An 18,482-nucleotide genomic window follows, 5' to 3' on the forward strand; every position below is an offset into this window, starting at 1 on the left:
TTCGGTTTCAGAACTTCCCGACGGCCCTGCCAAACCGTCCTCAGACCATACCATCGTCTAAGAGACTTCCACCCAGCCTATCAACCTTCCTTCCCTCCTCTCTCCTTCATATGGAGTCAGACCCACACGGAAATCTGACGCTTTCTCAGCCTTTCCCAGATGCCTCCCTACTTGCTCCCACAGGCATTTAATCCCATCTTGGCATTTTTGGAAGACTGAGAATAACACAAAGTGAGAAAGCAAAAAAAGGAAAGATTCAGGAAAGTCGTTTTTAGCTGCTTCACTTTTTATGCTCATAGGAAATTTCCCAGTTGATATGGGGGGGGGTCCTTTCTTCCATTTAAGAATGTTTATATATTGCTTCCTTTGCATGATGAAAATTGATCTCAACTTTAAAGATAAGCGCTGAGGCTTAGGAAGTTAACTTATACCCCCCACACCCACACGCACACCAGCCAAGGCCATGTAGTCCACTGGTAATTAAAATCCAACTTGTCGTATCTCTTAGACCCCACGTTCTCTTTGCTACTCCAAGTGATGAAATCAAAGGTTTTCACTCTCTACTGCCCAGAAGCTTTCACCTTCAACAGAGGGAAAGGGTAACAACCTTGTGGTGTAGGCTTTTGTAAGACCACCAAGTGAGGTAAGCACATCCTTGACTATAGAGCCTCCTCTTTATCTAATCAGTGCAAATGTCCAGTCCTCCATGGAAAGTCATAGCCGTTTTGTTATTCCAAAATATCCTGGCAGCGAAAATTTTGTAGGAAGTGGTTCAGAGGTATGTCTGTTTGGAATAGTGCCAAGAACAGAAAACAGAGTCAAGGATAATTTTCACAGAGGTCCTGCCTCCTTTTGGAACCCAGAAATGGATATGGCATCTTTGAGGGCTTCCCTAGGAACCCAGTAGTGGAGGAAGAATTTGTATTTCCATTTATTTCCAACCTCTACTGGAAGTTACCAGTAGGCACATAACAAAGTCTGTTAGTGTTACCATTATTCAAGCTCCTGAAAGCAATGGTGACCTCTCAAAAAATAATATAAATTAAAAAGAAAACACCTTGCAAAGGCCACATGAATAGCTCTGCAAGTTCTGCATGCCTCCAGGCAGAATAGGATTAGTCTGAAAATAGAGCTATCACCCATCTTCAGAAAGAACCTATAGACATAGAAGACACATGTCAAAACTGAGGCACTAACAAGTTCTCACAATCACAAAATTCCTAATACGCCTGTTTTAAAGCTAGCAGAAAATACAGTAGAAAGAAGACTGGACTACCTTTAGTCCTGGCACTATAACTACCTGGGTGACCTCAGGACCATTCACTAGGCCTCTCTTGTCCTCTGTTACCACATCTAATCAATTAGGGCATCAGACTCTATCAATAATTTCTAAAGCTCTTCCAGATTATGGTTCTATATTTCTAAATGCCTCCCTTTCTTATTCAAATCTATCTGAGTTGTGTGTTTCCATAGGAACTAACATCACTCTTTGCGCAGGAAACTAGTTTCCATGCGATATGATAGCCTAGTGACAGGGTACAGGCTAGAAGTTAAAGACCCTGGCTTCATTAATTAGACATTTCCTACAGCGTAGTTTTTCACTAAAGGAGTCTAAAGAGATCAGTACATACACAGCAACATGGTAATGGGAAGAACCCACTTGAGATTTGAGAAAGACAGACCTAGTTCAAACCTCAACTTCACCGCTGATGGGATGTGAAGTCTTAGGCAAGTTGCTCAATCTTCTTTTGCAAACCAAGCATAAGAATGGTACCTACCTCACAGGATGATTGTGAGGACCTAGCAAGTATACACTGCATCAAACAAGGCCTGGCAAATGGCAGGGGCTCAACATCAGCGTTAGCTATTATTGTTAGCTGTTCTCATTATCATCTTAGCGTGCAATTACAGTCATCAGCTTGCTCCCACTGGTCTTCTACCTTCCTCAACAGATGAAGAAGAATCGGAGAGAAGACATGGCCCCTGCCCCAAAGGCTCACAGCCTACGGGGGAAAGGGACAAATAAACTACAATGCAATTTTTAAAGGCACTATGATAGACCTATGTAGGCATATAGTGCCATGAAAAATCATTAACTTTGCTGGAAAACACTCATGTCTAATACCTCTATATATTCTACCCAGTTCCTTGAACATGAGAGACACACAATAAATATATGTTAATGAGAACAGTGGAGCCTTTCTAGAAGGATGCTTTAGGGGATCCCAACAAAGTCACTGATATATACAAGAAACCTCATGAAACAGGGGCCCTTTTGGTCCTTTTGTAGAAAAATCCTTTGGACGAAGTTAAAGACTAATTTTCCTTATTCAGAAGTCTACTCCTTATGGCAAATGGCGCTAGAGTGTGATCCCAGTATTATAATAAATAATCATTACTACACACACAGAAAAGGTAATTACTTAGGCCTAGTTGGGAGTTGAGGAAAATACACGGATTGAGAAACAACAAAGCAAAGCCAATTCTCTGAGTGGCTGGGTTCACACCACAAATACAACCTAAGATTCATAAGGAATTTGAGATTCCTTATCTGTTGGCATCAGTTCAAGATGACAGCATTTTAGATACTTGTTAATATAACCAAAAAGATGTTTTTGGCATTTTTACATGTCAATAAGAGATGATCACAACATATCTGGCAACAGCCTGCACTAGAATAAAGTACCTCAAGATCAAAGTCACTCATCAATACTCGTAATACTACTGAAATGAGCAATTTCCACTGAGGCCTTCTATGCTTGGGAAGGCTCTCTTCCTTGTTATTTTAAATGGGAAGATGGACAGAAGGAAAAAGAGGGAGGAGAATATGACACCCCAAAGTAACAAATAAGAATTTCTTTGATCCAACTGCTAAGTACTTAGCTCTTCCTGATTTAATGGCACCGTCATACACAAATCATGTTCATTCACCCAGCTAGCCAACAGCCACAATCACTGAAAACACACTACATGGGCCAGTGTCAAGCAAGAGCTGAGCTTATAGAGATGGTCCCCACCCTTAAAACGTTCTCTGGAGAGCAGGGAGTCCCTGTAAATCTGCTTCTCCCCCCAGGCAGGATGCATACCTCCATTCACCAGTCACCAAAAGGCTAGGGAGAGAAAAGCAACTCGATGGCTGCCTTGGGACGTGTTTGACCTCTGAGGGTCCCATTCTGCCCTGGAAGTTCAGGAGGCAGAAATGCACAAACCCCCTTGGCCTCTGGGGTCTGCTTTCTCTATAGCCAGAAGGTTCTCAAAGACCTGAACAAGTAAGTACAGGTGACCTGTGCACATACACACAAGCACTGAAAAGCAGGGTTCCAGAACTGCTGCAGAGAAACTGAGCTGAAGAGGTTAAAGCCATCACTAAGCCAAATCTTCATTTTATAGTGGAAGCTCAGAGAAGCAAAATAACTTGCTTAGATCCACCCAGCCAGGAAGGGAAGAACCAGGACTAGATGCCAGGTCTTTATCTTTCAGCTGAGGGCTCCTTCCAGCATGCCGCACTTATCCAGTAAAAATCAACATGTGGTTTGCAGAAGAAGAGGACTAGTCAATATTTTTATTGATTAATGCAGCACAGGCACTGACTGTTGGGCTATACCATATGGTGCCTATGGTAGAATATCAGTCTCCTTCTACACTTACGGCTGCTTGGCAAGAGCTCTAATTCTTAACCAGATCAGGACGACCATCACTGAAATCTACCAAACTGTTCCATTTCCTTGGAGACAAGTGTGGCACGTCCACCCTCAGCCTTTCTCAATCCTATACCCAGAGAGAGACAGACACATACCCAAGTGGCAGCAGCACACTCAGATACCAGAGGACAGTCACATGGGAAAAAGATGACAAAAGAGGCTGATTGCTGTTCATGTGCATTCATCTGTCAGAAGCAGTGTAAAATGAACCCTGTGATTAAAGGCATTATCCAAATCACAACCATGGCCTGAAACGGATACCACTGGGCGGGGGGTGGAGAAAACAAGACTGGAGGCTCCCCTTTCCCAAGCCTGGCATCAGAAGAATCACACTGAGCAAAGACCTGTTAGATGGCCTCTCCTCCGGGCCAGCTGGATGGTGAGCCCACACTAGAGATTCCTGGGGATGGAGTTTCAAAGTGAGGCACAAGGGCCAGGGACTCTCTGGGGGAGATGCTTTTCCAGCTCAGTTTTCATTCACTGGCTTCTCTGCCAAGTGCCTCCACATCGCACAGTTGTCCCTACGTCTTGTGTAATCTTGAGCGAAACACTCAGATTCTCTAGCCCCAGTTTTTCACATGCAGGGTGAGGATGACATCGCATTTGGGCCAGGATATGGGAGGGACAGGGTGAGATGGGAAATAAGATTGTCCTCCAAGGGCAAAACTCGGAAGTCACCCCATAATGGATCAGCTCAGAGGAATGTGAAAGGCACAGAATAGGCCCTGGGACAGCAGGACTTGAAATGTAACCTAACTGAAAGTAAACAAAGATTGTATCGGTCAGATGTGTATGTGCTTTGGGGGAGGGGAGGAGATGCTGAGATTGTCATCCATGAGAGCACAGACGTCAGAGTCGCGAAGGCAAACCCTGACAGCATCTGTGGAATAGACTCTAGGAATAGCATGTTCCCAACCAGGCCACTGTGAACATCCAGTGGACCCATTTACTGTGCAGCCAGAGGCCAGGAAACATTCCTGTCACAAGATTAGCTGACTGCTCCATTTCTGTGCTTATGGAACAAGCCTCTAATAACCTGCCTTCTCACATCGCTTGCCTCTGACAGAAGAAAACGTGCCTGTCAGGCTAACCTGAATACCTGTTCAATGGCTCAGTGGGCATACAGGACCCAGTGTTCTAGTTTATACATCAGCCTCCTTTGAGCTTTGTCAGTGTGAGTTAGCATCCTAAGGTCCTTACGTTCAAAACTGATGAGTCTGCGTTTCAGACTCTGAAAGGCTGACAGCTCAGCCCCTGGCGAGGGAGCAGCTCAGTGAGGAAATTGCCTGTGTGGCTTGTTTCCTGAGGTGACTGGGTGCCACGGACATTGACCAAGTGAAATGTCCACGAGACCTTCCTAGCAAGCCTGATGAGGAGACGGATGGTAGTGCGTGTTTTGAATGCATCTTGGAACTTGGAGAGTTTCCACAAAACAGCTATCGTTTCATCTGTCGGCACATGAGGGCTCTAAGCCACTAGTCTCCCCTCACATGAAGGACAGAGTGAAGCTATCTGACACATGTGACAGCAGCCAAGCTGGGATTCAGCCTGGCTCCATAAATCATGAGCTTGGGGACACTGGCCCATTTTTCCTGAGGATCTCTCTTGTTTTTAAATTCAGTGTCATCACCCATAATTCCTTTAACAGGGCACAGGGATCTCACCTACCTGATAGGCCTCGGCCCACTTTAGCAACTTTCCTTCCCAGGAACTCCAGAAAGGACAATATTCTAAAGGCTGTCCTGTGGCTAACCTGTGGGCATCCAGGTGGTGGGAGGGGACAGAAGGGGTAGAAAAGATATCCCCAGGATAAGAACAAGATGGGGTCTGTGGTCCCCACATTGGAGGTTTGTAAAGTCAAGGATATTTAATAAGCTATTGGAGTTCCCGTCATGGCGCAGTGGAAATGAATCCAACCAGGAACCATGAGGTTGCGGGTTCGATGCCTGGCCTCGCTCAGTGGGTTAAGGATCCGGCATTGCCATGAGCTGTGGTATAGATGGCAGACGCAGCTCAGATCTGGCATTGCTATGGCTCTGGCGTAGGCCGGCAGCTACAGCTCCGATTAGACCCCTAGCTTGGGAACCTCCATATGCCTCAAGAGAGGCCCTAAAAAGACCAAAAAAGCCCCCCCCCCAAAAAAAAAATAAGCTATTACAAATTCCCTACTACTTGTAAATTTTGAAAGGAAGTAATTCTTTATAAAGAGAATATCATATTCTACTTCTTTCCTATATACTTCCCACCTCATAGCCATAAAACACTTTATGGAAACACCCTTGGTATCTAATATACAGCACAAATGAACATTTCCACAGAAAAAGAAAATCATGGTCTTGGAGAATAGACTTGTGGTTGCCTGGGGGGAGAGGGAGGGAGTGGGAGGGATTGGGAGTTTGGGGTTAACGGATGCAAACTATTGCTCTTGGAATGGATTTACAATGAGATCCTGCTGTGTAGCATTGAGAACTATGTCTAGATACTTACATTGCAACACAACAATGGGAGGAAAAAGTATATATACATGCATGTGTAACTTGGTCCCCATGCTGTACAGTGGAAAAATTTTTTTTTAAATAATTAATAAAAAAGGTATTTAGGGAGCATAAGAGAACACGTTTTGGATTAATATATGGGAGACTTTAGTAAATGTCCAGCTGTTCAGAGAAGAAATAGGCTGCCTTAAGCAGTAGTAGAGTCCTCATCACTGGACTCTGGGCAATGTCTTTTGTAAGGGGGGTGAGGAGAAGATTTAAGCCCTTGGATTGGCAAGACGATACCCTTCAACACCTCTTTCAACCACTGGATTATCCAAGGTTATGTGCCTACTTCTATGTATTTGCCTTTACCTTCCATAACCACCAGACTCAAGGTCAGTCTTGAGTCCCATTTGAATTAAGAGCATTGTAAGTTTGGAACCAAAGGCAGCTCCAGAGGTCTACGTATTAATACGCAATGCTGCTGCCATTAATATGTATTAAACAGAGACATCAGCAGGGTCAAGAAACAGCAAAAAGAAAGAGACTCTCCCCACATCCCCTATCAGCCAAGCCCATTTCCTTTTGGAAACACATATACTCTCCCCTCTGCCCATTATGCAAATCTAGCCATTGCTGGGGGTTAACATTATTCTCCCACAGTACATACAATTAAAATAAAACAACCAAATGTTTAAATACCATATACTCACTTGCTTTCCTCACTCAAACTCAGAGGAACACCCATCAGAGGGACCAATACCTCCCTCCCTTTCCTCCTACCTTGGCCATGTCCCAAGCCTTCCTGCACACTGAACGGCAGCAGTACCTGTGTCTTCAGGGACTGTTTGTTTGTTTGTTTTGGACAAACATGTGACATATAGAAGCTCTCAGGCCAGGGACTGAACCCGTGCCACAGCAGTGATCCAAATCACCACGGTGACAATGCTAGATCCTTATATAAATGGGTGAGGGAGTTCCATTGTGGCTCAGCAGTAACCAATCTAACTAATATCCATGAGGACACAGGTTCGATCCCTGGCCTTGCTCAGTGGGTTAAGGATCTGGCATTGCCATGGCTGTGATATAGGCCAGCAGCTGCAGCTCCTATTCAACCCCTAGCCTGGGAATTCCCATGTGACGCATGTGTGGCCCTTAAAAAAAAAAAAAAAAGTTACACAAATAAATGGGTGAAAGCAGCAGTAACTGCATTGGGAGAATGGGAGGACACACAGTGGGTCTAGATGCCACATCAGATGGAACTGAGGGTTATTCCTGCCACAGAAGGGGACAACTACTGAGGATGGCTTCTCTTATCCTCCTCCACCCCACCAAACCCTGTTACTTAACATCACTTTAAAGTATTTCCCAAGATCAAGACTCAAAGGTAAAAGCATCAGATGGGGGAGAGGGTTTGAATGCAAGGATCACAGGACATGACCCCGGTCACTCATAGGACACCAGGACTGACCAGGCCAATCTGCTAAATAGGCCTTGGCCCCTGCCTAGCTCTCTACTCCAGCTGCAGCCTCTCAACACTGTGGCTGGGCACAGCAGAACACCTCACCAGACAAGGGACACCTGTCCAGAGAGGGGCCTAGAAGGAAAAGCTAGTCCAGCCTGCCTGCCTTGCTTCCCTCTTCACCAGAGTTTGTGGTTCAGAGTCACTTACCTTTTTCTTCTTCTTCAGAATCACTTTTACTCCATCCACTGAAACCATAATGCTCACCTTCTTCTTCTTGATGTTCTTGGCTTTAAACTCATACTGCAAAGGAGAAGAGAACAAAGAAGCACAATCCAATTAGATCAGGGCATCTGTCTGGCCCCAGCGAGCTCATGACCAGAAAAGAGGGCCACAGACGGGTCTGGGGAGCTGGTGTACTTTCCAGGGACATGAAGCACCTCAGGGGATGTAAAAGCAGATGGATGTCTCTAGGCAGAAGCTCGGCAATATGTGGATTGTAACAGGGACTCTGAATAGTCACCGGTTTCACCATTCAGCTCTCAGGTGAGACCATGGAAATGGATCTGATCCATCTTAATAAGATAAAACAGAGACTGCTTTGAAACTCTCATGAGAAATCCAGAACCTTTCCCTCAATAATTTATGCTAGCCTTTAATGACTTTCATTGTCAGGCAAGCTTTCCTCATGTCTACAGAAATGTTGCTAAGGCTCTATTCATCCTCAATGAAGATTAGATGAAGATTAGCAAGAGTTGGTACCCATCTTCAAATTAAGGGGTTTTACATACTTCAAGATGATTGTAAAATCTAAGTTATTCTCGACAAGTTTCAGTCCCAAATTCCTTTATCTGTAGGTCAGTCTCCAAATCTACCCACTGCCGGAAATATTCTAAAGAACATTCCAGAAAGAATCTGGCTAATGATAGCTATAAGAGAGAGCACTACCTTATATACACTATATTCTAAATTCCTATTTGCAATCTCAAACAGGACTGCTTCAACCACAACCTACACTGCTGATGGATGCTTGCCCTCATCTTCAATTCCAGATATTTATCTACTACATTTGCTCATTTACAGCCTTTTCTTAGATTTGTGCAGATATTCAAGAAGGTGGTATCATTCTACATTCTCCTCACTGAGTTTCATTCAGGGCACTTATCTATTTCCATCTGGTCTCCATCCTGGTGTCACCACCTAGCAAACTTACCTGCCAAGCTCTCTAATCAAACATTTGGACTACAGATTACAAAAATAATAACACAAAACCCAGGGCCAAAATCTCTACTCCAACCCACAGGCTCTCTTCTCTGGAATTTTTTATACTCAGGACCCTTTCCCACCACACAAGCCTGGTAAAGCCTCCAGCTCCTTGTCTGCACATCTAAAACCCATGTCTAGTTAGTATGTGGATAGATGCGAACCTAATCTACCCCAATGAGATGAAAACATAACCTACTTTGCAAATCTCACAGAAATCCAGAAGCTTCCCTTGGCCAAAACTTTTAATACTCTGATTTTAAGAACCCAGAGCCTCCCACCCTGTCTATATTCTATTGCTTCTACTGAAATTTCAGCTGATTTTCTTATTCTGCTGCACAGAGTTAGTGCTTATGTCCCTTGGTTGTCTGCTTCTTACATACAAGGACGTGACCTAGCTGAGGTGAAATACTTTTCTCCACATCATTAGGGCAAGTTCTGTTTTACCACTCATCTGAGCTTCCAGGTGACTGATGGCAACAGACATCACTCCCTACTCTGGCGGTCACTTCTCGTACCCTCCCAATCATTCTAGCATGTCAATAGCTATCCTTTTTATCAGAAATCCTCGAAGAATAGCAAAGAAGAGCAGTAGACACATAGGAGAAAGAGAAGAAAATGTCAACCTCAGACTCTGCTTCAGAGTCTGGGAACCCAAAGCCAATGAGGAGCAACCCAGTGAAGGACAGCAAGTGTGTCAGACAGGATGAGAGGAGAAGTGCTGTTCCTACTAGAGACTGGCTTAGAAGAGGACCTCACCATGTAATAAATTGCTCTCTAGCTCAATGGCTGTAAGCTGGTGAAGGCTGGAGTTGCATGGTTGGCATGCACTTTGGGACATTGCTATGATCTGTACAGTGTCCCCTGACAGCAGCATTCTGCTCAGGTGGAGCATTAGATGAACTGAAATGACCTCTGAGTGGGAAAGCCAGCATGATAACCTGTGAGTTGGCTGCCTTTGGCCTTGCACCTGCCGGGAGAGGTGAACCAGCTCCATTTCACGGCCACACCTGCGTTTACTTCTGCTCACAGGCTTTCAATAAACACAACCTTTCGGCTGAGCCTCCCTTGGGGACAAGTCACTAGAATCACAAATGCTCCTGCCAGTCAAAGGGGTGCAGAGGAGTGAGTTTTGATGAACTCAGGTGGGAGATAAGAGCACAAGAGTCCCAGAAACACCCAGTAGTGGATAAAACCTGCCCTGGACAGGTCAATCCTCGCCTGTTTTATTGTCTTTGCTCTTTTCCCGTATGGCACTCTCACGAGCTCTATATACTTCCTCCTTCCTTTGTGCAGCAACAAGGTCAAAGCAGCAAATGTTAAGGACCTGCCTCTGCAAGGCACAATGTCATCTCCTAGCCTAGGTTTTAGAAAGCAGAGTGCCTGCTAAGGCAGACCCTAAATGTCTTCTAGATCTCAGAGAATCTTGTAGCTGACGTATCTTTTTTTTTCCCCCAATATATTTTTTTTATTTCTTTTTCTCATATTATCTTCCATCAGAGTCTACCCCAGGAGACTGGATATAGTTCCCTGTGCTGTACAGTAGGACCTGATTGCTTATCCCTTCTAAACGTAATAGTTTACATCTACTAACCCCAAATTCCCAGTCCATCCCATTTCCTCCCCTCTTCCCTTTTGCAATCACAATTCTAGTCTATATGTCTATAAGTCTGTTTCTCTTTTATAGATATGTTCAGATGAATGGATTAAGAAGATGTGGCACATATATCAATGGAATACTACTCAGCTACTAAAAAGAAAATAATGCCACGTGTAGCAACATGGATGCAACTAGAGATTTTCATACTAAGTGAAGTAAGTCAGAAAGACAAATATATCATAGGATATCACTTACACGTGGAATCTAAAATATGGCACAAATGAACTGACCATATCTTCTTGTCTGGCCCACTGCCCTATTGGTTTCATCCTCTCTGATACCTTTTTAAAATCAAGATTCAAGATTCCCCAAACCCAAGCCCAGCCAGCTTCTTGCCTATATTATCTGAAACCTAAATTATTTCTATAGCTTGTGTTTTGACAACTGTGACCATGCCTTTAATACTCTGATCTTTAGAACTCAAAACGCAATTGGCAAACAGCCTCTAATCCAATCACTGTGCAGATACTCCCAAATGGCTCTTCTACAGTGTGTGGGCACAGTGGCTACATGGAAAAGCATGACCAAACGACTGCATTAGAAACTCAATGACAGTGACAATACAGGTGCTCTTCCTTACAACAGCTGGTGGAATGCTCTGGAGTGCTTCAAAATGAAGAGGGGCAAGAGAGGCATGAAATAGGCATCCAGGTCCAATTACAGCTGCCAGCATGTACTACGTGAGCGCTGCTCAGAGGGGCTCAGGTTGAATACACTCTGCACCTACTCCACCTATCTGCTGGTCAGATGTCCCAAACCCTTTCCAACCAAACACTAGGCACTCAAATTGAAGTTCTGTTGAAAACTAGGGAAATGAAATCAAGTGTCTTAAAGGGTTTAATCTTTATTATCATAAAACCATTTGTTGATACGGCAATTATACTTCACTTGACAACCATGTTATCATGCTCACTGAGAGAAGAAAGCACAGAAAAAATGGATTTGGAACAGAGGATATAATGGGAATGACCAGGAAAAGAGAGAAAAGAGGTTCACAGGGACAAGCTCTGCTTCCCCCCCCCCCCCGCCCCAGACTGTGTTGCTCTAAGAGGCAGGCAGACCTAAGAGGAAGCATCTGTGTTCCGCAGGATAGGAATCTAGTCTGTCTTAGGCTTTGCCAGGGGCTGACGAACAAACATAACTGCTGGTGCTGCCGTCTACGGCTCAGAGCAGCCCCCCAAAAAGCCCAGGACCACTCTGGAGTCTGTGCCAACAGGCCTGGCTCTTCCCCCAATGTGGCCAGGCTGACCTGATACATTTGCTTTGCTAGCCAGGGCCCCACCAGCAAGGACATTTTGAGCCTTGTAGGACCTGACTTTTTAGAGAACAAAATAACACAAACCCTGGAACACTAATCACTGACTAGAAAGTCTGACCAAGTGTCTGGGGTTCATACACAGAGCCTTGGGACTTCAGATGAGAACAGTAGCTCTGGAACTTAGTGTGCTATGCCAGCCAGTAAGGACCACAAAGGGAGGCTGGGTAGAGGGAGGTGTCCAGACCCAGCAAGAGCCAGGAGCAAACACTCAACCAGCAATGTCAATAAGAACGTTGGCTGGAAGTCAGAGAGCTGCTGACGGAACCCAATGCTTCTCCTGACGTCCCAATGCTTCCTTGTCCCCTACTCCTGGAACTACCTCCTAACCCTGCATGCCTCCAGTCTCAAGCACTGGCATTTAAGAGGGGGAAGCATGAGGTCTGTCACAGGGAAGCATGTTAATGAAGGGACTGCCCAGCCCTGAGCTTGAGGCTATATTATGGAAACAGAAGTAATAATTACTTTCATAGGAGTCAGGGGGAAGGTTTTGGACTGTATACACACAAACTCTTTTTTTTTAATGAATTTTATTACATTTACAGTTGTATAATGATCACAACCCAATTTTATAGCATTTCCATTCCAAACCCCCAGTCCATCTCCCCCACGCCCCACCCTGTCTCATTTGGAAACCATATGTTTTACAAAAGTCTGTGAGTCAGTATCTTTTCTGCAAAGAAGTTCATTGTCTCCTGTTTTTAGATTCCATATGTGAGTGATGGCATACAATGTTGGTGTCTCACTGTCTGACTGACTTTACTTAGCATGATAATTTCAAGGTCCACCCATGTTGCTGCAAATGCCATTATTTCTCTCCTTTTAATGACTGAGTAATATTCCATTGTGTATATGTACAACATCTTCATTATCCACTCCTCTCTCTATGGACATTTAGGTAGTTTCCAAGTCTTGGCTATTGTATATAGTGCTGCAATGAATACCGGGGTACATGTATCTTTTTGAGTCATGGTTTTCTCTGAATAGATGCCCAGGAGTGGGATTGCTGGATCAAATGGTAGTTCTTTTTTTAGTTTTCTGAGGAATCTCCATACTGTTTTCCACAGTGGTTGCATCAATTTACAATCCCACCAACAGTGTAATAGGGTTCCCTCTTCCCCACACTCTCTCCAGCATTTATTGTTTGTAGACTTTTTGATGATGGCCATTCTGGAGAGTGTAAAGTGGTACCTCATAGTGGTTTTGATTTGCGCTTCTCTAATAATGAGTGATGTTGAACATCTTTTTATGTGTTTTTTTTTTTTTTGCCATCTGTAGGTCTTCTTTGGAGAATTGTCTGTTTAGCTCTTCTGTCCATTTTTTGATGGGGTTGTTTGTTTTTTGGTATTGAGCTACAGAAGGTGTTTATAAATTTTGGAGATTAATCCTTTGTCAGTAGATTCATTTGCAAATATTTTCTCCCATTCTCTGTGTTGACTTTTCATTTTGTTTAGGGTTTCCTTTGCTGTGCAGAAACTTTCAAGTTTAATTAAGTCTCATTTGTTTATTTTTGTTTTTATTGTCATTACTCTAGGAGGTGGATCTGAGAAGATGTTGCTGTCATTTATGTCGGAGAGTGGTTGGCCTATGTTTTCCTCTAAGAGTTTTATAGTGTCTGGTCTTATATCTAGGTCTTTAATCCATTTGGAGTTTACTTTTGTGTATGGTGTTAGGGAGTGTTCTAATTTCATTCTTTTCCATGTGGCTATCCAGTTTTCCCAGTACCACTCATTAAAGGGGCTGTCCTTTCTCCATTGAATATTCTTGCCTCCTTTGTCATACATTAGTTGACTATAGGTGAATGGGTTTAATTCTGGGCTTTCTATCCTATTCCACTGATCTATATTTCTGTCTTTGTGCCAGTACCATATGGTTTTGATGACTAGCTTTGTAGTATAATCTGATGTCAGGCAGTCTGATTCCTCCAGCTCCATTTTTCTTTTTCAGGATGTCTTTGGCTATGCTGGGTCTTTCGTGCTTCCAAACAAACTTTAAAATATTTTCTTCTAGTGCTGTGAAAAATGTCCTTGGTAATTTGATAGGGATTGCACTGAATGTGTAGAGACTTGCCTTGGGAGCAGTCATTTTGATAATATTGATTCTTCCAATCCAAGAGCACAGTATGTCTTTATATCTGTTTGTGTCATCTTTGATTTCTTTCATCATCATCTTGAAGTTTTCAGAGTACAGATCTTTTCTCTCTTTAAACAGGTTTATTCCTAAGTATTTTATTCTTTTTCATGTGATCATAAATGGGATTGTTTCCCTAATTTCTCTGATACTTTGCCAAAAGTATATAGAAATGAAGTCGATTTCTGTGTATTCAATTTGTATTCTGAGACTTTGTCAAATTCATTGATGATCTCTAACAGTTTTCTGGTACCATCCTTTAGGATTTTCTAGGTATAGTATCATAATTTTACTTCTTCCTTTCCAATTTGGATTCCTTTTATTTCTTTACTCCTCTGATTGCTTTGGTTAGGACTTCCAAAACTATGGTGAATAACAGTGGTGACAGCGGACATCTCTTGTCTTGTGCTTGATCTCAGTGGGCATTCTTTCAACTTTTCGCCATTGAGAATGGTGTTAGCTCTGGGATTGTCACTTGTGGCCTTAATTATGTTGAGGTAGGTTCCTCCTATGCCTACTTTCTGAAGGGTTTTTATCAGAAGTGGTTGTTGGATTTTTATCAAAGGCTTTTTCTGCATCTATTGAGAGGATCATATGGATTATATTCTTCAGTGTATTAATGTGGTGTGTCACAATGATTGATTTGTGGATATTGAAGAATCCTTGCATCCCTGGGATAAATCCCACTTGATCGTGATGTACAATCCTTTTAATGTATTGTTGCATGCGTTTGCTAGTATTTTGTTAAGGGTTTTTGCATCAATGTTCATCAGTGAACTTGGCCTATAATTTTCCTTTTTTGTGGTATCATCGTCTGCTTTGGTATCAGGGTGATGCTGGCCTCATAGAATGAGACTGGGAGTGTCCCTTTCTCTGCAATTTTTTTGGAATAGTTTCAGAAGGATAGGTGTTAGCTCTTCTCTAAATGTTTGATAGAATTCACCTGTGAAGCCATCTGGTCCTGGACTTTTGTTTGTTGGAAGTATTTTAATCACAGTTTCAATTTCAGTGCTTGTAATTGGTCTGTTCATCTTTTCTATTTCGTCTTGGTTTAGTCTTGGAAGATTGCACTTTTCTAAGAATTTGTCCATTTCTTCTAGGTTTTCCATTTTTTGGCGTATAGTTGCATACAGTAGTCTTTATGATCCTTTGTATTTCTGTGATGTCCATTGTTACTTCCCCTTTTTCATTTCTAATTTTATTGATTTGGGTCCTCTCTCTTTTTTTCTTGATAACTCTGGCTAAGGGTTTATCAATTTTGTTGATCTTTCCAAAGAACCAGCTTTTAGTTTCATTGATCTTTTCTATGCTTTGCTTCATTTCTACTTCATTGATTTCTGCTTTGATCTTTATGATTTCTTTCCTTCTGCTAACTTTAGGTCTTGTTTGTTCTCTCTCTAGCTGTGTTAGAAGTTAGGTTGTTTATTTGAGCTTTTCTCTTGTTTCCTGAGGTAGGCATGTATTGCTATAAATTTTCCTCTTAGAACTTCTTTTGCTTCATCCCATAGGTTTTAGATGTTGTCATTTGTTGTTGCTTTGTTGTCATTTGCTTCCAGTTATTTTTTAATTTCTTTGATTTCTTTGGTGATCCATTGGTTGTTTAGTAGCATGTTGTTTAGTCTTCACGTGTTTCTGTTTTTTTGCAGTGGTTTTCTTGTTGTTGATGTCCAGTCATATAGCATTGTTGTCGGAAAAGATACTTGATATGATTTCAATTTTCCTAAAGTTACCAAGGCTTCATTTGTGGCCCAGAATGTGATCAACCCTAGAGAATGTTCCATATGCACTTGAGAAGAATGTGTACTCTGCTGCTTTTGGATGAAATGTCTTGTAAATATCTATTAAGTCCATGTGGTCTAATGCTTCATTTAGGATCTGTGTTTCCTTGTTGATTTTATGTCTGCATGATCTGTCCATTGCTGTAAGTGATATTAAAGTCCCTCGCTATTACTGTGTTATTGTCAGTTTCTCCTTTTAAGCTTGTTAGCAGTTGTCTTATATATTAAGGTAATCCTATATTGGGTGCATACATATTTACAATTGTTATATCTTCTTCTTGGATTGATCCTTTGATCAATATGTAATATCCTTGTCTCTTATAATGTTCTTTATTTTAAGGTCATTTTGTCTGATATGAGTATTGCTACTCTGGCTTTCTTTTGATTCCCGTTTGCATGGACTATTTTCTTCCATCCTCTCACTTTCAATTTGTATGTGTCCCTAGAAGTGAAGTGGGTCTCTTGAAGACAGCAGATATATGTATCTTGTTTTTGTATTCATTCAGCCAGTCTATGTTTTTTGGTTGGGGCATTTAGTCCATTTACATTTAATGTAATTATTGATATGTATGTTCTTATTGCCATTTTATTAACTGTTCTGGATTTGTTTTTGTTGTTCTTTTTTCTTCCCTTCTCTTGGTCTCTCCTCCTGTGATTTGATGACTATCTTCAGTGTCGTATTTGAGTTGGTTTTTCTTATTTGTGTATCAATTGTAGATTTTTGGTTGGCAGTTATGCTGAAGTTTTGATATAGGAGTCTATATATATACATATAGGATTGCTTTATGTTATCAGTCTCTTTAATTGTAAGTGCATCTCCAGTGTCCTGCATTTGTATTCTCCTCTTCTCATGATTTCTGATTTTTGTAGCATATTTGTGTGTGGATGACTTCCTACCTTTACTGTATATATGCCTTTACTGGTGAGCCTTGTCATTTGTGGTAAATTTTTTTTGGTCTTTTTTGTTTGTTTGTCGTTTTAGGGCTGCACCAGTGGCATATGGAGGTTCCCAGGCTAGGGGTCCAATTGGAGCTTTTGCTGCCAGTCTATGCCAGAGCCCCAGCAACACCAGATCCAAGCCATGTCTGTGACCTACGCCACAGCTCAAGGCAACGCCGGATCCTTAACCCACTGAGCAAGACCAGGGATTGAACCCACAACCTCATGGTACCTAGTCAGATTCATTTCTGCTGTGCCACAATGGGAACTCCAGTGGTAATTTTGTTTCTAATGGTGGCCTTTTCTTTTCTGCCCAGAGAAGTTCCTTTAATATTTGTTGTAAAGCTGGTCTAGTGTTGCTGAATTCTCTGGGCTTCTGCTTTTCTGTAAAGCTTTTGATTTCCATTTCAAATCTGAAGGAGAGCCTTGCTGGGTAAAGTAATCTTGGTTGGAGGTTTTTTTCCTTTCGTCACTTTAAATATATCATGCACTCCCTTCTGGCCTGCAGAGTTTCTGCTGAAAAGTCTGCCAATAACTTTATCAGGGTTCCCTTGTATGTTTCTTTTCCCTAGCTGCTTTCAATATTATCTCAGTCTTTAATTTTCATCAGTTTGATTAATATGTGTCTGGGGGTGGTCCTCCTTGTGTTTATTTAATTAATTAATTTTTTTTTTGCCTTTTCTAGAGCCGCTCCCATGGCATATCAAGGTTCCCAGGCTAGGGGTCTAACTGGAGCTGTAGCTGCTGGTCTATGCCAGAGCCACAGCAGTGCAGGATCCAAGCCGTGTCTGTGACGTCCACCACAGCTCATGGCAACGCCAATCCTTAACCCACTGAGTGAGGCCAGGGATCAAACCCGCAACCTCATGGGTCCTTGTCGGTTTCGTTAACCACTGAGCCACGATGGGAACTCCATTTATTTTATATGGTATGCATTCTGCTTCCTGAATTTGAGTGATTGGTTCCTTCCCATATCAGGGAAGTTTTCAGCTATTATCTCTTTAAATATTTTTTATGTCCCTCTCTCTTCTCTGGCACCCCTATAATACAGATGTTGGTGCATTTAACATTGTCCCAGAATTCTTTGAGACTGTCTTCATTTCTTTTCAATTGTTTTTGTTTCACATCAGTGATTTCCACTAGTCTGTCCTCCACCTCACTTATTCCTTCTTCTGCCTCCTGTATTCTGCTACTGGTTGCTTCTAATGAATTTTTTATTTCAGTCATCGCATTTTGCATCTCTGCTTGCTTAAGTTTTAAATCATGTAACTCTTTGCTCAGTGTTTGCTGTAAATTATCAGTCTTTACCTCCAGTTTATTTCCAATGTCTTGCATCATCTTCAGCATCATCAGTTTTAAGTCTTTTTCCTGGAGGCTGATAATCTCCAGATCACTTAGCTGTTTTTCTGGTGTTTTTTTCTTGCTCCCTTAATCTGTGTTATGGTTCTCTGCCTTTTCATTTTTATAGGTTTTTGATGTGGTCTCCTTTTTGCAGCCAATAGAGTTGTAGCTTCTCTTACTTCTGATATCTGCCCCCCTTGTGGCTGAATTTGGTGTAGGGACTTGCTGAAGGCTCCCTGATGAGAAGGACTGGTGCCTGCCCACTGATTCCTATCCCTCGGGTGGGTGGGGTTTTGTCTCTGGGTGAGATTAGAGGTGGCTATGTGCCTGGAGAGTTTTTAGGCAGCCTGTCTTCTGATGGGTGGGGCTGTGATCCTACCTGGATTATTGTTTGGTCCAGGGCTTCTCAATGCTGA

The 18,482-nt window shown here is 42.5% G+C and overlaps 1 protein-coding gene across 2 annotated transcripts in view; it reads right to left on the minus strand.

The window, feature by feature from the left end:
• Positions 1 to 18,482, minus strand: part of LOC125129404 (carboxyl-terminal PDZ ligand of neuronal nitric oxide synthase protein-like) — a 333,217-nt gene that overhangs the window by 102,120 nt on the left and 212,615 nt on the right. For both annotated transcript variants that reach the window (XM_047784057.1, XM_047784056.1), the window contains exon 3: positions 7,851 to 7,943. In XM_047784057.1, coding sequence (XP_047640013.1) covers positions 7,851 to 7,943 — 93 coding nt within the window. The remainder of the gene's footprint in view (positions 1 to 7,850; positions 7,944 to 18,482) is intronic.

The sequence above is a fragment of the Phacochoerus africanus genome, chromosome 6, assembly GCF_016906955.1.
Source record: "Phacochoerus africanus isolate WHEZ1 chromosome 6, ROS_Pafr_v1, whole genome shotgun sequence".
Taxonomy (NCBI): domain Eukaryota; kingdom Metazoa; phylum Chordata; class Mammalia; order Artiodactyla; family Suidae; genus Phacochoerus; species Phacochoerus africanus.